At 41.0% G+C, this 23,083-nt stretch overlaps 1 protein-coding gene across 2 annotated transcripts in view; it reads left to right on the top strand.

Moving 5' to 3' along the window:
- ESF1 (ESF1 nucleolar pre-rRNA processing protein homolog) overlaps nt 1–10,993 on the top strand; it is a 38,039-nt gene extending 27,046 nt beyond the window's left edge. The window contains exons 12-16 of one of the 2 annotated variants that reach the window (XM_039912998.1): nt 5,583–5,704; nt 7,415–7,505; nt 8,577–8,653; nt 9,157–9,303; nt 9,780–10,073. In XM_039912998.1, coding sequence (XP_039768932.1) covers nt 5,583–5,704; nt 7,415–7,505; nt 8,577–8,653; nt 9,157–9,303; nt 9,780–10,073 — 731 coding nt within the window. Of the gene's footprint in view, nt 1–5,582; nt 5,705–7,414; nt 7,506–8,576; nt 8,654–9,156; nt 9,304–9,779 lie in introns of both variants that reach the window. The other variant, XM_029071706.2, reaches the window with a different exon arrangement.
- The last annotated feature ends 12,090 nt before the right edge of the window (nt 10,994–23,083 follow it).

The following is a 23,083-nucleotide window of genomic DNA, read 5'->3' on the forward strand; positions in this document are numbered from 1 at the left end:
ATTAGAAGAAACTAATGGGAGGAAAATAATGGACTTTCTTCTCTTTCCAGTTTTAGGTGAAGGCAATTTCCTGAAATTGACCTAGAAATGCAGTGGTCTTTTTGTGACTGCCTTAAAGACCCAGCAGATTCCATGTGTGTTTAGACTTCTCATATCCACAGGCAGACATGTAGCCACAGCACATTCCTAGAGAAAGCCATTGACAATTGTAGCCGTCTTGGAAAGCAGGCCCGTTTCGATCCTTAGGAAAAAGATGGTACGATCACTTTTAAAATCCTAACTGCTGGGTTATGTCAAATAAGGGTGGAATTTCACAGGACACTGTGATGAGACAATCGGCTGATATTGTACCATAGTGTACATAATGATCAAACTACATGAAAGGCAGGGAAAACATACAAATAAAGTTCAAGAAACTACATGAAACAATAGCTCACTAATGAAGCCCAAATGTCTTCGTGTTTGAAGTCGGCTTCTTAAGAAAAGTTGGTTTGGAGGAGACAGCGTGGTTCATAGCAAACAGAAGAATGTTTCCAGAGTTGGAGAAAGATCTTGGGAGGTGTGAAAGAAAACATAAATGCAAATTAAATTGTGAACGACTTTAAAAGGAAGGAGGAATTTGAGCTTACAATGCAAGAATGTTGCAAGCCAAGAAAGCGGACCTACCGAAAAGGTTTTTATGTCTGATATTCTTTAACCTATGTGAGTCTACATAAACCTTTCCCACACCAATATCGTGGGAAGGGAACATCCAGGGGCTCTGAGCTTTAGCACCACAAGCACTGTGGGTTTCTTACAGCCTCTTCTCCTGTCCCCCACATTGTTTCTGAAGTCTCATTTACGGTCAGGATGGTGTAATCTACATGGCTATTGTAAGGAATTTGAAGTCATGACATTAATTCCTATTCTAATAGTGGCGAGACCTCACTTAGAGCAGAGTTGGGAATTGGGTGGGGGAATTGAACAGATGTAACCTGAAATCATCAGATCTTACAATTGAGATGAGGCAGACAGCAGCAGCAGCAACATTTAATTGTTCCTGGTCTACAGTGAAACAAATTTTCAGCCCTAGACTAATAGAAAAATAGTTGTTGAACTAAATCCCCATAGGGAACAGCATCAGGGAAAGTTGGGAGGATCAAGCGCTTAGTACAGTGCTCTGCACATAGTAAGCACTCAGTAAATACTATTGCATGAATATGACCTAAGGAGAAGAAAATTAATTGGGAAATGCCTTCTGGAAGAGGTGGGATTCCAGAACTTCTCATCTTCCCGCCCAAACCCTGTCCTCCCCGTGACTTTTCCGTCACTGTAGACAGCATCACCATCCTCCCTGTCTCACAGGCCCAGCCCATAAACTTGGCGGTATCCTTAACTCCTGTATCTCATTCAACCCCACATATTCAATCTGTCACCAAATCCTGTCAGTTTTATCTTCACAGCGTCACTGTAATCCATCTTTTCCTCTCCATCCAAAGTGCTACTCTGCTGATCAGAGCACGTATCTTATTATCCCACTTTGACTACTGCGTCGGCATCCTCGCCGACTCACCTGCCTCCTATCTCTCCCCACGCTTCAGTCCATACTTCACTCTTTTACCTGGATGATTTTTCTAAAAAAAGTGTTCAGTATGTGTTCTCACTCCTCTAAAACCTCCAGTCGTAGTCCATCCACCTCCACATCAAACAGAAACTCCCTACCATTGGCTTAAAGTGCTCAGTCACTTTGTCTCCTCCTCTCTAACCTCACTGATTTCCTACTACAACCCAGATTTCTCACTTGGCTCCTGTAAGGCCAACCTCCTCACTACCTCAAGCTCATCTATATCGCCACCCATCCCCTCACTGACCTGGCCTGGAATTCCCTCCAGCTAGGGGAACTCCCTTGTTTCCCCTTTAATTATCAAGCACTCCTCTCAAATGGCAGGAAAGCAGGGTCGTCTAGTAGAAGCAGCACAGGCCTGGGAGTCAGAGGACCTGGGTTCTAATCCTGGCTCTGCCACTTGCCCACTTGTGATCTTGGACAAGTCACTTTAACTTCTCGGTACCTCAGTTACCTCACCTGTAAAATGGGAATTAAGACTTTGACGCCCCATCTGAGACATGGACCAGTTCCAACCAGATGAGTCTATATCCGCTCTGGTGCTCAGTACAGTGCCTGGCACATAAGAAGTGCTTAACATACTATGAGAAAAAAGATTGAAGTTAATTCACATATTACCAGTGACCACTTAGGATAAAAACTTGGGTTTCTACATTATCCAGTTTTTTGTTGCTAAACTTCAAATTCCTCAACTTGTATATGAAGAAATGCAAAATAGGTTCAATCTCTTCCTTTATGGATTAGACTTTAATATAAGCATGTTGTTCAGGTAATGTGGAGGACATCCAAAAAGTTGTTAAGTATAAGTTGAGGTTAATTCTTTAAATAAAACTTCTCATTTACATGTAAAGTCTCAAATTATAAAGAATATTACTGTAGCTACTGTAATATGAAGGAGCCTGCAGAAGATAAGGAATTTCACGTTATAATAAGCCAGAGGATTTTGCTCTTGAAAAGCTTGCATTTTGGGGAAATCATATTTAGAGATATTATTTCAAAAGGAATTAATGGGATCAGGTTATAGATGAAAAATGAATTAAGAAAATTGGCCTGATGATACTAATTTATTCAGCAAAACATATTTAAATATGCATTAAGTTTATTAAGGCACCCAGACCTCTAACTGCTAAACCTTAGCTGATAGATCCTTATACTTTTAAGTGTGTCCTGAACTAAGTACATAACAGCTGGGTTTGCATAACCCAAGAGAAGTGAAGAAATGAACAGTTAGCTGGTTAATTTGCTCCCGTATAAAGAACAATTTAGGTTAAAAAAAAAACAAAACCACTCTGAGGTGTGAATTTTCTATTTGAGACCATAAAAGATGGATAAAATCAGATGGATTTTTACTTAATCCTCCACTTACTTGATGTCCTGGGCGAGTCCTTAGTGACGGGATGAAGAGATCTGGGTTAGAGGCGGGGGGAGGAGAAATGGGCTTTTGAGGGCTTAAAACAGAGGCAGTTTCTGCCCAGAGTCTGAATTCCTGCTCCTCCCCAAATCCCAGCAAAACTGGAGGCAGCTTTATAGAGTTTTATGGCACCAAATATCTGCTACCCCATCTTATAGTGACCAAATTTCGAAAATATCTGGGTCTGAGTTATTCTTGGCATTTGAATATTGTTTCCAAACATTTTAAATTTTAAACAGGCTTGGACTAGTTTATATTCCTTTTTTTAGGGAGGGGGTTCATTGTTTGCATGTGAGTTACTTAACTTCTAAACAGTTTTGAATGGGTTGCAATTTGATTATTGTCACAATAGGGTCATCTGTACTCATAGTGAAGTTGAAAGGGCGTCTGGGCCCTTCAGCCTGAGTTGCTGTTGTTGTTATCGAGTTGGGTGGTCTTTGGAAGTAAATATCCCGTCAGCCCTTTACTTTTTAAAACTATTCGTATGAAGATGAAAACTGGGATGTATGTTGTGAATGGCTTTTCATTACTGCATTCACTGCAGTCCCTACTGATCTTGTAGAGACGGTTGTATAGATATCTCATTGAAAATGTTCTTGTCCACTTGCCACAAATTTAAGAACCTAACTTATAAACAGCTATGTTCCACATCTAGTGATTTAAATGACCTCATTGTGACAGCAGGAACAAAGCATTTTTAGTTAGTGTGGTATTGAGTAATTTCCTAACTTCCCATTTGTAGCGATTCATTTCTCATTCTGCTCTACTTTCGGTGTTCTTATTTAGTGAGACTTATTCCAACAAGTTACAGAGTCATTATTTCTCAACTAAACAAAAATAATGTCTTTATATCAGTACTTTTTGAGGCTAGCTGATGGGTTAGAAATCATCCCAGGAAATTGACCCACTGGCGTACGCACCGCGTTTATTTTGACCTATATGATGGGAACCCCTTTTTTTTCTGTTGGCTACGTGAGTCAAGCACTTGGCCAAAATTGAATTAGTCTCTCTGTGGTCTCTTTAACTGAAGGCTGTATTCTTTCTAGACTATAAGCTCCCTGGGGTCAGGGAACCTGTCTACCATCTCTGTTGGACTCTCCCAAGTATTTAGTACAGTGCTTTGCATACAGTAAGTGCTTGAGAAGAACAGTTGTTTAGTCAGCGACTATGCCATAATAGCATTGGAGGGAGGAGGGTATAGTACATTCACCTGACCGCATAGTAGTAATCCTGGAAATATATATGCATATGCATTAATTAAGTGCTTCTATTATGTGTCAGGCACTGTATTAAGTGTTGGGGTAGATGCAAGCTAAACAGGTTGAACACAGTCCCTGTCCCTCACAGTTTTAATCCCCACTGTACAGATGAGGTAACTGAGGCACAGAGAAGTTAAGTGCCTTGCCCAATGTCACCCAGCAGACAAGTGGCGGAGCCGGGATTAGAACCCAGCCCCTCTGACTCGCAGGCCCGTGCTCTTTCCACTAGGCCATCCTGTTTCCCACTTACCAGCTGGGTGACCTTAGGCAAGTCAATCAACTGCTCTATGCCTCAGTTTCCTCATCTGTAAAATGGGAATGCACTACCTGTTTTCCCTCCTACTGTGAGCTCCATGTGGATGGAATAGGGACTCAGTCTGATTGTCCTGTATACCTCAGCACTTAACTGAGTGACCCATACATAGTAAGCACTTAGCAAATGCCATTATTCTCATTATCATTAGTATTATTATGATTATTTAAAATCAGGCAAGATCCCTGCTTAAAAAATGCTAGGAAATCCATACTTTCTGGCTATTGCATAGTGCGGAGAGAGAACAATGAGAATTCCTTTTCCTGCACTATTTGAGCAACTGCTGGCATGCATAAGAATTGGGTTCTTCGTGGGCTTAATGCGACTTAGCTGGTAATACCACAGTAAATAAAGGAAGATGGCTTTTCCTTTCAGAAATTAACAGTCATGTATAAGGATCCTTGAGTCAAAAATTAAATTTAAAGGCTACCATTTGTAATGTTACGATGTCTCGAGAACGAGGAGAGGGGATTGAAAAGAATCAAAGGACAGTAGTCTTGGGACCTAGAGAATACAAATCCTTATTTGTCTGTGCCTTGGGCTTTGAATTTAGAAGGTTTAGGAACTCCCACATTCTGTGAGCAAAACTACCAGGCTTCAGGTGAATCTCTGACAAGAGCCAGTCACTTGAAAATAACCTGCTCTTGTGGTATTAGGGCGTCAGTATTATTTGATGTGTTATGCTGCATTTGTTTGGATTATAATAATAATGTTGGTATTTGTTAAGCGCTTACTATGTGCCGAGCACTGTTCTAAGCGCTGGGTAGACATAGGGGAAGCAGGTTGTCCCACGTGGGGCTCACAGTCTTAATCCCCATTTTACAGATGAGGGAACTGAGGCACAGAGAAGTTAAGTGACTTGCCCACAGTCACACAGCCGACAAGTGGCAGAGCTGGGATTCGAACTTATGAGTCCTGATTCCAGGGCCCGCGCTCTTTCCACTGAGCCACGCTGCTTCTCTATATCGTAGACTACTTTACTTTGGGTTTTTACAGGTCTAAAAGAAAATGCCGAAGAGATGGTTAAAAATAAGTTAGAAGGAAAGGACAAACTGACTCCTTGGGAACAATTTTTGGAAAAGAAAAAGGAGAAAAGAAGATTGAAAAAAAAACAGAAGGTAGTATGTGCTGTTTACATTGAATCTGCATGCAAAGTTATGTGTTCTTTTTTAATTTTCGTGGGATTTGCAGTGTCCAGGATGAATTTAATTTTTTTTTAATTGATAAAATCTAGCCAGCTAGAGTATATTCAGGGTAGTTCTCTTGTGAATTTTTATTTGGCTCTAGGGGCCAAAGTAAACATCACAGAGAACGTGTGATTAAAGAAATATAAACTTATTTGCCTCCTAAGAACCCTGTCCCTTTTATCCTAGAGTTTTGTTACTTTGTGAAATGTTTTGGAGAAGGCATTTGTTTTGCTGCTGAAATACCACATTCTGACAACAAAGCTTAGATTAAGATGAGATAATCTGCCAAGTTTGGGGGTTGTAAAATTTTAGGCACAGATGAGTGTTTTCAATGACTGCAACTGAATTCTTCAGAAACTGAGCAAGTGATAAGATTGTAGGATAACGTTTTTCTATCAGCTTTAACGGCCATTTTTTTGGTTTCCTTGATTATCTTTTTATTCCATTCTTAACCTTCTTGTCTTTGATTAAACAAGTAAATGCAAGAAAGCCATCTAGCCGTAAAATGTCCCCTGTTTATGCTATTGCTGTTTAAAAGTCTCACTCTTTATCCTAAAGCCCACTATAAACCTATAAACAATTATAAGCTGAGGCAGTTTGGGCATTTACATAGCCATTCCATCATTTGGAGGCATTTCAAATGTCATATACCTGAGACAGCCACTTTGTAGCTAGCCACAGATGACTGGCCCCAGATTTGAAGTTGCCCCAGGCATTGGAAGTAATTAAAATCCTGATGTATTTCTTTGAGCTGTTGAAAACTCTGGAGGTTGGAAATGGTGGGGCATGGCAATAGAAATTATGTTGTTTTTCTGGCTCAAATATTTTCATTTACTGTTAATTTAGATGCACTTTTTTGATATTTATGTATTTCCATTTTATTGCTGTGGAGGAATGCAAAATTTTTAACCTAAAATTCATCAAGCATGTGTGGAACTTCAACTTTGGTATTGGGAATCACTTCCTTGATAAATGGACATTTAGTGCAGAAAAGTCTACAATCCAAGTTTAGATGTTCATTCATTCATTGTCGTATATATTGAGCGCTTACTGCGTGATGGTTGTTTAAAAAGATAAGCCTGCTAACAGATACGTTGTATTTGGTTGAAAAAAAAAATGCAACAAATAAGAGATTCAAGAAATTCTTTCACAGTCATTTGATTTGTCGTGGTGAATGTACTTTGGATTTAGACCTCAGTGAAAAGCAAAAGAAGGAATTTTGTCAGGTATACTTTAATCATTACGATGCAGGGAATTTGGAGATGTGTATAGCTGTTTTTCAAAACCAGGTTAAATCTGAACGTTCACATTATAGGCTTGTGAGGGTTTCTGTGGGACGAAATAATAGCTTCTTCATTGATTCTGGAAATTAGGCTGCAACTAAAGAAATTAGGCTTTAAGCAAGCAATAATTTAAAACAATTGAAGTAGGACCCACTGAGTTGCATTTTTTGAAACTACTGTTCCCTGCAATTTATGTGACAGTTACGCTATTAGTGAAGGAATGGTAAATACGATGCAGGCTGTAATTTCCAAAAAATGATCTGAAAAGCTTATTTCCTAATTACCTTGCCACTGGGATTTTTCCATTTACACTTTTTACCAATGATATTTTCCATGATGTCTTCAAACTCAAATATAGGCCGTTACTGAAGAAGAAACCAGTGAAGATGAACTTCCCCCGGATGTTGATTTGAATGACCCGTACTTTGCCGAAGAAGTTGGAAAAATAGGTAAATTGGTGTATACGATTTTTCGCTGCTTAACTGCAATCTTTTCTTGATCAAGGAAATTTTTTTTCAAGAAGTAGGAATTAAGTAGAAAGAAGAGATTACAGAACTATGTAAAATAATAATAGTTATAATAAAGGTATTGGTTAAACACTCAGTATGTGCCAGGCACTGTTCTGAGTAGAATTAGTAGCGCATGCCTTCAAGACCATTAAACTTGCTTGCATCGGGCAATCCTGCTAAAATAATTTGACATTTAAAGTTGGTCTGGCTCACGCAGGGTCAGGCAGAAAAATCTGCCCGCTGAACCTGATGCTGTGTTTTGCGGTTTAAGATAGGGTGTTTTGTTTTCAGAAATTTCATGTTATTGTGCTTGGCGTACTTGTCTTTAATGCATTAAAAGTAGCAAGGGGGTGTTAGTTGAATTTCAGGACTGAATTTGCAGAGGCCTAGTTAGGATTTTGGATTTGGCTTATTAGTAAATAGAGATGCTTCATTTCGAATTGTACTTTCTCTCATTTTATAGTAATGATTGAGTTGATTTATTATTAAGGAATGTCCCTTAAAAACTTCCTCTAGTGCTCCCTACCAGTAACAAGGATCTGTAGCTTGAATGTTCAGATTCTACTTATACTAAGTGCTTTTCAGCAGATTATCAATTTCTGCTGAATATAGTAATATGTTATTGGAAATAATGGAAATACAAACTATAAAATGAAAATATATTAACTCAAATGTTTCCTATAGGGTGAACATCAAGCCTTCTAACACTAAATGGAAATTTGATCACTCGTCATGTCATGCACACAGGCCCCATTAGCTGTGTAACACACGGAGCACGGCATGATCATAAAGGTGGTTTTTCTAAATATAAAGTTAATGGTGGCAACAGTGATTTGTTACCGTTGATTTTAACAACCTCAGGATAATAGCTGTAGAAAACAGGAGTCCATTGCATTGAACTAGTGAGAGTCAAAATATTTTCCTTAGGTAAATGCTAGAAATTATATTTGTAAATGTCTCCATAGTGTTTAATTAGGAATAATGACCATAAGTTAATAATTTTTTTATCAGCTGTAAAGAGGAAATCAAAAAAATCCCAGAAAGAAGAAAAGACCCCTGAAGAAGAAGCTGAAATTGAAAGACAAAAGGTAAAAGGATGGTTCGGAGCAGGAACTTAGCACATAGACTCTTTAAAGATCAGCTGATGTCCTTGATCACATTTGACATTCATAAGTGCATCTGTGGTTTGCATTTTAATACTCCAGATTTACTTGTTGTTAATGTACATTGACGTTTATTATGGTTATGGTACATTAACGACAAAATAAATGTAATTTAACAGTGATAGCAGACTAAAGTTGAGACAGGCCGAAAACTTTCATTATGGGAACTCGGATCTTATGCAGGTATTTACTAGATTTTTCTCATTTAGCTTCCTAAAGAGTGGTAGTATTTTCAAATGGCTGTTGACATTATTAGAAAGTGAATGTTATATTACTTTTAATAATCACCTGAAATCAGTTTAGAAATGATGTATGTTTTTACGGAGAATTAACGATTGAGTGATTTGTTGGAGAGAGGACATCTGCGTCGTCTACTTCACAGTGAGAGAAATGTTGACCAGAAAAGGGTTATTTTCTTCTTACAACAGGCTGAAATGGCATTGCTTATGATGGATGATGAGGAAGATGGTAAAAAGCATTTCAATTACAACAAGATTGTAGAGCAACAGAACCTGAGCAAGAAAAAGAAGAAACAGCTAATGAAAAAGAAGGAATTACTAGAAGATGACTTTGAGGTAAAGAGGATATTTCCTCCATTATACTCCTTTTTAATCAGAAAAATAATTTTCTCAGGGGTATCTAAAGAATTAATACGGCCAATGTAGAAAACGTCTTTATATACAAATAGTGTGATTTAACCCAGACTTTTTTTCCTGATTCAGTTCACTCGAGCATTGATTAAATTTTTAAACCAGGTCTAGTTACTATCAGTTTACTGCTGCTTCTGCTATAATTCCAATTACAGGGAGTAAATTAGTATTTTTGAAGTTAAAATTTGAAATAATTTTTCTAAACTAATTCATGCAGTTCATCTGAGATTTTAATTTTTAATACCTGAAACTCTAATACTTATCTCTGTAGTGGTTTCTTGTATAGAATAGTTGAAGAATACTAAGATTACCAAATTTCTGACATTTCAACCACATGATACAGTTAAAATTACCCAATAAACTCGGATTCATTAATTTGTATTTTTCTTCTGGATTTTTAGGTAAATGTTGCAGATGAACGATTCCAGGCAATGTATACTTCCCACTTATATAACTTGGATCCTTCCGATCCTAATTTCAAGAAAACCAAGGCTGTGGAAAAAATCCTTGAGGAGAAAGCGCGGCAAAGAGAACAAAGTCAGCAGAAACTTACAGAGGCGATAAAGAGAAAAGAAAATGAGCTACAAAAGGACTCATCTAAGAAATCCACTGATCCTGCCTTGTCGATGCTGATTAAATCTATAAAAAGTAAAACAGAGCAGTTTCAAGCGAGGAAAAGGCAGAAAATTAAATAATTGGAATTCACATAGTTTAACTTAAAAAGTATCTTCTAAGTTGGTAGAATGAGTAATCCTCACTTTACGATCAAAGCTACTTGTGGGTATGAAGAACGTCTTAATCTACCTTCACCGTTGTAGCCTTTTTTTCAACCCACACTCAATGAAAGTAATTAAGTGGCCACTCGGAGACGTCTGAATCGGCAACTCACGTGGAAATGCCCAAACAAACCATGAACTCAATTCTGGGAAAATTTAAAGAAAATTTCTGAGTTTGGTTTTAAAGATCCTAAAAAGGCTAAGTTTAAGAAAGGCTTGGGGTTATTCATTTACTCTTAGTAATATTGTAAATGTATTTAATATTCAGTGGGAATTTAATTAATTTTCCTGCACCGTGACATATTTTTTAAGCTACTAATTAGGAGAGAACTACTAATTTATCTGAATTTAAGAAGTGAAAATCTGAGAATTTGTGGCCCAGTTGTGGTTTTTCTATGCCGTTTTTGAATAAAAATGTAAAAGCATTTTTATTTTCCACCTGCTTTTATTTAGTTTGTGCCTTACTAAAGCAAATCTCTGCCTAAAAACACAAAGGTTCATGACGCCTAGAATGGAATCTTTTACATTGTTGTAAAAGATGAAAGTTATGTCTCTATTAGAACATTCAAGTTGTCTCTTCCGTTTGTTTTCCTACTTAAAAGTAAAGATAATTCTTCTTTCTCACCTTGTATGTTTGGGAATCCTTTTAAAAAGTGAGATGAGAAATCATGAGAAAAATCTCATGTGTTTTTAGATTTAGAAAAATTATTCTTTGGTTAGAGACTAAATGGTCTTTGCCCTTAAAAATCCAGGTTGGGTTTTATCGCAAGTTTGGGACATGAAGCTCTTTTGCAGCCTAATCACTGCTGGCTGTATTTTGGAAGTAAAAGCCCAAGAAAGCAGAAAAACACACTAGGAGCAAATGCTAAACATGAAGATATTTGGGAGTTTGGCGGGTTTGTTGATAATAAACTTGTCATATATTTTAAAAATCAAGTCTGTAAATGTGGTGTTTGGTTTGTCAGGAAATGAAAAAGCAAAACTCACTGTGTTATCACAATAATGAGAGAGTAACCACACTCTGTGAACAGGGAAGAAAAATATGGAATTTTTGAATTGCTTAGCTCTCTGATGGCCGGAACTACTACTGTTATTATTGTTATTCTATTAAGCACTTACTATATGTCAAGCACTGTTCTAAGCACTCGGGTAGATACAAGTTAGGTCAGATACAGTCCCTGACCCTCATGGGGCTCGCAATATAAGTAGGAGAGAGATTAGGTATTGAATCCCCATTTTACAGATGAGGAAACCGAGTCACAGAGAAATGAAGTGATTTTCCCGAGGCCACCCAGAAAGCAAATAAATTAGAACTCAGGTCCTCCGACTCCCAGTGCTGCGCTTTTCCACCAGGCCGTGCTGCTGCTTCTATTGAATGCCTGAAAAGCGAACTGCAAAGGAATTAGTCTGATTGCTGGCCTGGCTAAGTATTTACACACACCTTCCTTCCTATTTCTATTAAAACTTCCCGAATTAGCTCAAGCGCTGATTGGTGACAGCTGGGTCCTTATAGGCGACCACGCTACCATTTTGATGGCCACGCCTTTATTCAATTTTGCCTCCTAATGAAAAAAAGGGGAAACCCATGAATCATTCACATTTAATTAAAATATAATCACTGTTGGGTTTCTCTTTCAGACTCTTGTTTAGCTTTGCCAGTCATTGATTGGCCAGTACCTTATCTATATCACTGCTCATTCCCAGAGCAGACAATTTAGAGTTAACTGCATAGCTGATATTTCTGGTGTGGAGCCCCAAGGACTTTTTTTTTTTAATCCATTATCAATGGTTGCGGTAGGAAACATTCCCCTACTTTCATGCCGAACTTTCAACTTGGATTTGGACAAAAGTTGTCCTTTTATTTTTTTCCCCTCAAAGCCTCAGTGTAAAATAAGAATCAAGATATGTATGCCGTGAGACCAGGGAAAATGTGAGGATAGAGTGGCTACGGTAAAATTACTTACGGAGAAAGTCAGTGAAGAAACATAGCTTATATCGTCGCTAGCCCCTCCTACTTTACCACAACCAAAATGGCACCCACTTGAGGCAAAAATAAAAGCAGGGGGGCAAAGGGAATCAATTTATTCCCTAAATATAAAATTAACCGATTGGATAGCTTTCCGCGTTGGAGGAAGGTTTGGGGTGTCCTTCCCTGAGGGCTGAGGGGGGCAGAAACGTACTCCCGGATCTAACTGGGACGCGGGAAGTTACTGAGAAAACGGTGGGCAGCAGCAGTGAGTGCTCAGCGTCTTGTCTTGGAGGATGCTTCCTCAGGGTAACAAGCGTGACGCTTTGTAGCCCGTCAGTGCACATCTGCTTGACAACTGACTGAATTCACCTAAATCGGGAAACTCGGGCTCTGTCGGAGATTATTTTTCAACCCATCAATCCATTGTGTTTATCGAGGGCTTACTGTATGCAAAGCACTATATTGTACTCTCCCAAGTGCTTAGTACAGTGCTCTGCACGTAGTGAGCGCTCAATAAATACGATCGAATGAATGAAAGCGCTTGCAGAGTACCCAATAGCAGAGTCGACAGACACGTTCCTGGCCCCTTTTGTCCAGGATCCGAATAGAATAAGCCTCAGGTTAAACTCGCATTTTCTGGGATTGAACAGAACGTTCAAAAACCAACGTTGACCTTGTTTTATGTAGCCCTAGTTTCACTTGCTTTGTTTTAACTTGTAATTCTCTCTAAGGTCCCGCCATATCGGTCTGTTGCTCTACCAAGAATGGAGTGAGAAAAGCAGTGTGGCTTAGTGAATAAAGCACTGGCCTGGGAGCCAGAGGGGACCTGGGTTCCAAACCCGGCTCCACCATTTGCCTGCTATGTGATCTTGAGCAGGTCACATAACTCCTCTGTACCTCATGTTCCTCAACTGCAAAACGGAGATTCGGTACCTCTTCTCCCTCCTTAGCCCGGGAGCTCCATGTGGGTCAGAGATTGGGTCCCAACCTGATTCATTTCTATCTACCCCAGCCCGTGGAGCAGTGCTTGACACCTAGTCAGCGCTTAACAAATAACATTTAAAAAAATGTGCTTCAGGTCCCGAACAACTGATCAGGCAGTCTTGCCGTGCCAGAATGCATGCACTATGACGAAGTCCCACACCAAACTTGCCTCATCCTCCTGAGATCAGTGAACTGTGCTTAATCGGAGGAAAAATTCTAATTGTTGCCAATCCCCCACTCACTGTGGCGTTTGATAATAGCAATAATAATAATGTCGGTATTTGTTAAGCGCTATGTGCAGAGCACTGTTCTCAGCGCTGGGGTAGGTACAGGGTATTCAGGTTGTCCCACCTGAGGCTCACAGTTAATCCCCACTTTACAGATGAGGTAACTGAGGCCCAGGGAAGTGAAGTGACTTGCCCACAGTCACACAGCTGAAAAGTGGCAGAGCTGAGATTCGAACCCATGTCTCTGACTCCCAAGCCCGGGCTCTTTCCACTGAGCCAGGCTGCTTCTCTAAGTGCTTACTATGTGCCAAGCATTGCAGGAAGCACTTGAGTAGATACCAGATGATCAAGTGGGACATAATCCCTGTCCCAAACAGGACTCACAGTCTAAGGAGACGGGAGAACGGGTATTTAGTCCTCATTTTACAAATGAGTAAACTGAGGCCCGGAGAAGCTACTGCCAAAGGTCACACGGCAAGCAAGTGACGGACAATCCGGGTCCTCTGACTCCCAGGCCTGTGCACTTTCCACTAGGCAACACTGCTTGGGAACATACGGTAGAATCAGTAATCTCGATCCCTACATCCAAGATTGCGAATACAGATTGGAGGAAGAAATGGAGTTTTCAGATACGTACGTAAGTGCGACTGGGTTGCTGGTATGGATGTGCTGGATTGGCAGTTGGGGAGAAATTAATCGGGGGATGCCCTTTGGAGGAGATGTGACTTCTGTAAGACTTTGAAGATGGGGAGAACGGTAGTCGGCCCCCACCAGGAGAGAGACCTGAGTGAAAGATTGGCAGTGGGAGAGATGAGAGACGGGGGGGGGGGGGCAAAGCGAACAGATTTGTTCGAGAGGACTGTAGTGCGTAAGCTGGAATGAAGAGCGGAGGGGTAGGGGAGAGACGGCCGGTGGAGGGCCTTAAAGACGATAGGAGTCTCTGCTCCTTGCGCAGAGATCGCGGAGAGTTGCGACGTTCGGAGACGTGCGCAGAACAATTTAGAAAAATAATGATGATGGCATTTGTTGGGTGCTTACTATGTGCCAAGCACTGTTCTACGCACTGAAAAATGATCTGGGCTGGATGAATGGGAGAATGTGAACCGAAGAGGGGAGAGTGGAGGCAGAGAGTGAGTAAGGAATCAGTGAGCAGGCTGAGAGATGATTTCAGTCAGTGGTATTCACTGACCACCGTCTGAGGAGAAAGTACAGTAGAGCGGAGCTGGCAAACACGTTCCCTGCCGGCAAAGAGCTTACACTCTAGAGGACAGTTGGCCTTCTCTCACCTGATTATTACCCCTTTGTCAATAGAAGGTCCTGTCTTTTAGAATACTTTAATAAATACTCTAATCTCTCCCCACTGAAATCTGCTGAAGCTATATGGCCCAGGTCCATTGATACGTAGCCACCCAAACGAAAGGCATTTAACTGGATCTGAGGTCTTTTCGCTGTCGTACCCGATCCGAGACCTGGATTATTTATAGCCGGCTATTAAATTCCTTTTCAGATCTTTATAAAAGAACCATGGTGTTTTCCTTGCATTATTCAGTACCACAATTATTGTCATGCCTGGACTCAAGGAGTCCCTTCGGGATTTATTTTAAAGCCACCGGCCGGAACGAAGCACAACAAAACATACAAGTGCTCTCTGTGCCTATTCGCTAGAGTGGGTTCGACGTGGCTGATATTCGCCAGAGCAAGGAGATGGAAAGTGCCAAAATAAATACGGCATCAGTTGGGGCTGTGCTTAGAGCGGCTGGTCGAAAATGCCAGCTTTGGAGGTGTGGGTTGTTTTCCTTTTTCCACTGAAGATCAAAATTAAGCTATTATCCCTGTTCATCTGACTTGAGCGCTGACTTTAATAAATTAGAGTATTTATTAAAGTATTCTAAAAGACGGGACCTTCTATTGACAAAGGGGTAATAATCCGGTGAGAGAAGGCCAACTGTCCTCTAGAGTGTAAGCTTTTTGTAGGCAGGGAACGTGTTTGCCAGCTCTGTTCTATTGTACTTTCTCCTCAGACAGTGGTCAGTGAATACCACTGACTGAAATCATCTATCTTCTATTATTAGGTCCTTTCCTTCAGAACAGTATGGCCTAGTGGGTAGAGCACAGGCCTGGGAGTCAGAAGGACCTGAGTTCTAATCTCAGCTCTGCCCCTTGTCTGTTGGATGACCTTGGGCAAATAACTTCTCTGTGCCTCGATCCCATCATCTGTAAAATGGGGATTAAATTGTGAGCCCCAAGTGGGACACGGGGAGAAAACTGAGATTTCAATAATGATTTAAGTGCTTTCTAGGAATCAAGCACTATCTAGGAATCAATCAGGTCCAAATGGGGCTCACAGTCTAAGTAGGAGGAAGAGCAGATGTTCATTCAATAGTTCATTCAATAGTATTTATTGAGCGCTTACTATGTGCAGAGCACTGTACTGAGCGCTTGGAATGAACAAGTCGGCAACAGATAGAGACGGTCCCTGCCGTTTGACGGGTTTACGGTCTAAACGGGGGAGACGGACGGACGAGAACGATGGCAATAAATAGAGTCGAGGGGAAGAACATCCCCATGTTTGCAGATGAGGGAACTGAGGCACAGAGAGGTTAAGTGACTTACCCGAGGTCACACGGCCGACAAGCGGCGAAGTCGGAATTAGAACCCAGGTCCTCTGACTCCCAAGCCCCTGCTCTTTCCATGAGGCTACGGTGGTTCTCCAGATTATCCGCTTAAAGTCACTAAACTGGTCAGACCTCTGACAGTCCGCTTTTCTTTTCTCCCCATTTTCTTTTGGCAAACTGGCAAGTTTAGGCAAACTGGGCAAATGCCTGAGACGCTGTTTGGTTTTGGGAGGGGGAGGACGGTTAGGGGCCTTTTCTCCTTCCAACTTCCACACCTCGCCTCCTCGGGCCTCCCCCCCGCCTCACTCGCATAGTCAAACTGCCTCGAGCTGACTCCGACCAATACGCAGCGCTGACCTGCGCAGCGTTCCCTAGGCTGTGCTCCCTCCAATATATTTTCCTTCAGGGAGCACAAGCACTTCACAACTTTAATCTCGTTTCTCATCAGCTGCATTTTCGTTCCGCTGCCAAAGTAGGACCGAGCGCGGACAAGACCGAGGACCGTAGAGCGCAAACCCCGAGCAAGGTGTCTAGTGACAACAGCCGTAACCCGACACTTCAAATAACCTCTGACCGTCCCATCACCCCAGCCTCCCAACCAGGCGTGGACCTGGAAGTCAACAGCTTCGAGGCCTCTTTTGGTTGTAAAAAAAAAGCTCTGGTTTTGCTCCCAGTAAACTGATTCGAATTGCTTCATATTTGTGATTCGACTCCTTTGGCACAAACTTAGATATCCAGAACTGGCATATGTAGAATTTTTTGAACTGTTTCCACAGAAGTCCGAGAAAGGATTGTGTTCTGAAGAAATAATGAACCGCTCTAAAACTATGTGTTCTTTACTTACATAAGTACCGATCATGTCGGAAAGTCAAATCTAAATGTACAAGCCTATGCCTGGATGGGAGAGTTCCTTTTTTTTTCTTTGAATTCCTCCAGTTATATATTTTTCTTGATTTATTTAGTATATTTAGTTTCTGGTTTAGATCTCTCTCTGATTTCAGTCACAGGAATCAAAAGGAAATGGGATAAGGTTTCCTGTTAAGTTCAGCTATGTCTGCTGGTTCTCTGAATAAAGTCTAAGAGAACGATTCAGCAGAGACACGGATCTTGATGGCACGGGGGCAAGCCTTTTTTGTGGGAAGAATTTTCCAGTAGAAGAATTGGTCTGGGGCTCAAACGTCTGAGAGCAAGCCCACCATAAAGCCCCAAATGTGGTGGAGTCTGAACCACAGAGATCTGATCAATATGCATAAACCCAGTGTGAGCAGGGATTGTCTCTCTTCATTGCCGAACTGTACTCTCCAAGCGCTTAGTACAGTGTTCTGCACACAGTAAGCGTTCTTCCCCTTGATTCTAATTATTGCCATTGTTCTTGTCCGTCTGTCTCCCTCGATTAGACCGTAAGCCCGTCAAAGGGCAGGGACTGTCTCTACCTGTTACCGATTTGTACATTCCAAGCGCTTAGTACAGTGCTCTGGACATAGTAAGCGCTCAATAAATGCTATTGAATAAATACGACTGAATGAATGAACGAATGTGTCCCAAGCCACTATTCCGGTTTTGAGGCTCCTCCGGGAATCACGATGCCTCGTTTCCTTCCTTAGTCTTCTAGTTCATTCTTTACACTTAGCCTGGGATTCCCTCTACCTTCTAATCTGGCAAACGACACCTTTGCCTTTATATAAAGCCTCCTGAAATCCCATCGCGTCAAACAAGCCTTCCCCAATCAACTACCAAAAGCTCCAGTCACGGCACCTCTATTTATTGCCATTGTTTTTGTCGGTCCGTCTCCCCCGATTAGACTGTAAACCCGGCAGTGGGCAGGGATTGTCTCTATCTGTTGCCGGATTGTACATTCCAAGCGCTCAGTACGGGGCTCTGCGCATAGTAAGCCCTCAATAAATACTTTCCAATGAATGAATAAAAACCACCATTAGCAAATGCCCCTATGCTAGCTGAATTACAGCCAAGCAGGTGCCAGCGAGCTATTTTTCTCATGCATCCTGATGCGATGGGCAAAGACCACAGAACAGGGTAACCACCCAGAGGTTTGTGGCGCTCAAAGCACGTCAGCCCAATGTCTCGGTCCCTTTGAGTTTTGAATTCAAAACGGATGAGGACACTGAACTACCATCCACATCTGTGCTCACCGCTGGCCCTGCCCTGTTTGCCCTCCTTGCTGTCCTCTCTGAACTCACTTTGGTCATTCTAGGAGGAAGGGACACAGGCCCGGAATTGAGGCAGCTGCTCTTTTCACAATAGTGTGGGTGAAGACTAGAATTATTAGAGCACCGGGTTTGCTTCCCAACTCCACTCCCTCTTCAGGACCTTCCATCTCCGTAGGCTGGCTCTGAGTATTCCAACCACTTCGCTGCCATCTCCCATCCCTCCCTCGCCCAGGTGTTCAGGCCATTTTCAATGGCCTGAAACCTTTTCAATATTTTTGATATGACTTGAAATTTGGGAGCTTATTTAGTTGTAAGCAAACTAGCGTTAGGGGGACTATAAGCAAATGTTTTTCATAGCATTTCAAATGCTGGAATGTGTGCTTGATGCAGAAAAAATGATTTCATACATGGCTGTGTTCAATTTCACATTATTCCTTTTGTTTATTAATAATGATAATAATAATTATTATTATGGTATTTAAGTGCTTATTATGTGCCAAGCACTGTTCTAAGCATTAGGGTGAATAGAATGTAATCAGGTTGTCCCATGTGGGGCTTACGGACTTAATCCCCATTTTACTGATGAGGTAACTGAGACCCAGAGAAGTTAAGTGGATTGCCCAAGGTCACACAGCAGACGAGTGGTGGAGTCACGATTAGAACCCACGTCCTCTGACTCCCAAGCCCGGGATCTATCCACTAAGCCACACTGTTTCTCTATGCCTCCATATATGTACCTCAAATATACCTGCATCTTTCTAATTAGCCTTTTAAAATTGCTGGCCATAGGCAGGCTATTAGGACTGCACCGGCAGTGTGGTCTAGTGGAAGAGACCTGGCTTGGAGGCCGGTGGACCTGGGTTCAAGTCAGAGCTGGGCCTGCTGTGTGGCCTAGGGCAAGTCACTCAACCTCTCCGCTTGTTTTTCAATGGAACCCACAGGGTTGTTGTGAGGGTAAATATGAGATAAGTAACGTGAGACTGCTTTGGGAATAAAATTGCTCCACAAAAACTAGGGTATTATTATTATTATCCAGAGGTGCTTTGATTTCCACTGCTCTGTGAAGAGACAAGGACCGAGTGATGGTTTGTGCAAACGGTCATCACGCACTCCATTTTAATGAGAGATATGAGCAATCTCATTCTCTAAAGGAGAAAATGCATTTGGGAAAGTAAGGAGAGAACGGAAAGCCACATGTCGAAAACGAAACAAAACACCCCTAGCTCCAGAACTGTTGGAAAATGCAGCGTGGCTCAGTGGAAAGAGCCCGGGCTTGGGAGTCAGAGGTCATGGGTTCGAATTTCGGCTCTGCCACTTGGCAGCTGGGTGACTGTGGGCAGGTCGCTTCACTTCTCGGTGCCTCAGTTCCCCCATCTGTAAAATGGGGATTAACTGTGAGCCTCACGTGGGGCAAACTGATTACCCTGTATCTCCCCCAGCGCTTAGAACAGTGCTCTGCACATAGTAAGCGCTTAACAAATACCAACATTATTATTATTATTGTTAAAATGGAATCAATGGCACTCTTTTGGCCCTTGGGAAAACCCGAAAGAGTTGGGCATATTATTTTGACAGTCGATTGTAAGTGAAAGTCAGGCATTGAGAGAGTTAAGATTACAGGTTGAAATCACCAGAGGTTTTGATGTATTTAATAACAGACAGAAAAACATCAGACAACAGAGACGAACAGCTCACAGATGAATTCTATTACTTCTGCTTTCCAAATGAAATTTATTATTTTCAATTAATGGTGACAGTTGGCTTATGTGCCCCATTCATATTTCTGGGCTATCCAAAAATAACACTGCTAAGTCACATTGACACATATTTGTTCCCGAAGAGCAAACAATCAATTGAAAGTAATACAGTACGTTAGAGAGCGGCTTGGCAATCTACATTAAAGCTATACTTCTATCTGACACAAGCCCATTTAGGGATAAGGTTGTTTTACGCTTGCTTTCGGTCCTAAATCAGGCTACAGCCTTAATATTGTAGCAATAAAGATGACTAGAGTGGTATTCAGAAGGAAAGCATGTTTTTCATTAGCTCTCATGTTATATGGCAAATTATATGTTATATATATATATATATATATATAAATGGCAAATTGCAATTTTTTGTAGGTGAAAATATAAACTTCACTGAAAACACAGGAGAATGTTGGCAGAATGCCTGATGATTCTTGCTGATTAGTCAAAAAAGCCTCATGTTTTCTGCGTTTTTGGAAGGGCGTGGGGTCAACCTGCTTACTTGAGTAGAAATTCTTCCTCTCCCTTGTAAATTTTGCTGTGACCAAGGTGAAAAAAAACCTAAATGTACGATCAAGATATGGCCAGTATAAAGAAGATTCAACTTTTAAAAATCTTTTCAGTCAAAAGCCTAGAACAGGGAATGTCCTTCAAGTGAAATGATAACAGTAACAATGATAATAATGATGAAGTGAAAATGAAGCAGTTAAAAAAAATAATAGGGAAATGCAAGATTTCACAATCCGACTCTAAAAGGTAGGGTGTTTTTCATTTTAAAATTTGTCAACTTCTCACAAGTTATACTACTGTCTCACCTGTCTGAGGCCTTCTCTGCACGGAAGATTCCGACCGATGTAAAAGTAGAGCTGTAACTGAAGGTTGAGCGGAGAGCCCCTGTTCTTCAGTTGATTTTTAAATGGAAAGAGAGTTAACAATGGGCGTGTCATTTGCCCACAGAAAATAAAATCTGAAATGAGAAAAAGCAAATAAGACTAAGAAGAATATATTTCTACTTATAAAAGAATAAAACATAATCAGAGCTCTAAGAATAAATGTTTAATTGATATCTAGATACACGAAAGGAATAATTCAGCGAAATGGGTAAATCAAAGCATTTTTGTACATTTTGTTTCTATATATTGTAGTACTTAAATACTTCTTTCTCATCTTATTTGTAAAGTATTCTACATCGGTCTCCCTATTCTATTATAAATGCTTCAGCTGCAGGGACGGAGGTCTGTACTCAGTAGATGCTTAATAAACACCTCTGACTGTCCGAATGATTGATTGATTGATTGATGTTCATTTATGTGAGGCCTAGGTTATTCAAGAGTAGTAAAATATAAAAAAGATATTTTTCCTCATTTGTGTATTTGGGTGTATAAGCTCCTTTTTGGATAGAAATCTTGCCTATTAACTCTATTGTACACTCCCAAGCTGAGAGAACAGGACGCTTAGGACACTCAATAACTATTACTGATTTCTTGTCTGCTTGGTATTACTTCTCTTTATAAGCTGTCCTTTTATTTAGCAATGATGCTGTGCTGTTGATATTTAGACTGCAACTATGTGTGTGAATGTCACTGAGGAACAATCTTTTCCATACTGCGCCCATCTAAACATCATAGGGCATCTTCCCATGTCCATTAAATACCACAATAATGTTTTATCAGCATTTTTGTGCCTGACAAAAACCATAGGAATTTTCCCTCCTTACAGGAAATCAAAATTTCCTTAAACAAAATTTCTGGTTTGCTTTTCAGGATACGGGACAAATGATACTTGGGGAGAGTGAAAGGGCACTGAAAAAACTGAATACCCATTATCCTCTTAAATTAAGATCTATAACAAATATCTGAATTTATCTGGAAATTAATACATTTTGGGAGCACATGCAAGCTTGCAGAATCCATTCAATGCTTCCTCCAATAACCCAAATTCATAAATGAATATTTTTTCATTAACTGTGTTAGGTTCTTGGAAAGTCACCTTGCAGGTTCCAACTACCATCTTGCAGACTGAGCACAATCTTCAAGTTTGAGAAGATTATCTTTGGAGGCTGAGGTTTCTTCTTCTTCATGGAGTGTGAGAGAGAGCCTAGACTCTGTTTTGTTTTTATTTTGGTTCGGCTGCCTGCTCTTATTCTCCCAAGGGATGAAATGCGGGAAGTATTTTAGCTTGGAAACAATAATTGTTACTGTGTTATTTATTTGGTATTTCGCTTAGATTCGTAGGATTATTACCTTGCATTTCTTGCTCTTTGGGTTTTTATATGCTCCTTTAGACTGGAGATATCTGAAACTTCTCCATGAATTTCCCCTTCATATTTAACTCTTGACCAGAAGGCTCTGGAAACATTTTGTTCCCTTGCTCTTGGGTGGGGCGGGGGGAGTAGGGATATCTGCCTCTTTTCTCACCGACCCAGTTGGCCAGGTGACGGACAAACTCTTTCCAGTTGTCTTGTTCCGGGGGAGAATGAGACGTAACTGGATTCATAAATCAATGATATTTATTGAGAGCTTGCTATGTGCAGAGCGTTGTACTAAGCGCTTGGGAGAGTAAGGTACCTTCCTCTTGATGCTCACCAAGAGAAAAGACACACTGAAGCCATGGAAAGTCAGGGCACCAGCACTACTTCAAACTCAGGACTGTCAGAGGGGCTTTGAGAGTTCAAGTGCTCTCCACACAGTAACTGCTGAATAAATACCACTGATCGACTGAAAGTAAAACTAATAATTTCATCTCCAGGTCCTGAAGACTGTGGAAGTCCAGGGAAAATGCTTCCAACAGGTGGGAAGTCCCTTCGTTGGTCACACCAACAATTTCATGCTTTGGGGATTCACTGAAATGGATTCCAGAGATCAACTCCCAAAACCCCCAGACCCGAAAAGACGCCAGAGAGCGACGGAAGACAGCAGCACGGTGTAGTGGATAGAGCACGGGCCTGGGAGTCAGACGGCCACCGGTTCCAATCCTGGCTCCGTCACTTGTCTGCTGTGTGACCTTGGGCAAGTCACTTAACTTCCCTGTGCCTCAGTCACCTCATCTGTAAAAAATGGAATTAAGATTGTGAGCCCAATTTGGGGTAGGGACTGTGTCCAACCTGATTAACTCATATGTATCCCAGTGCTTAGCACAATGCTTGGCACAGGGTAAGTGCTTGACAAGTAATAATAATAATAACGATGATGGCATTTGTTAAGCACTTACTATGTGCC

Source organism: Ornithorhynchus anatinus, chromosome 9 (genome assembly GCF_004115215.2).
Source record: "Ornithorhynchus anatinus isolate Pmale09 chromosome 9, mOrnAna1.pri.v4, whole genome shotgun sequence".
NCBI lineage: Eukaryota > Metazoa > Chordata > Mammalia > Monotremata > Ornithorhynchidae > Ornithorhynchus > Ornithorhynchus anatinus.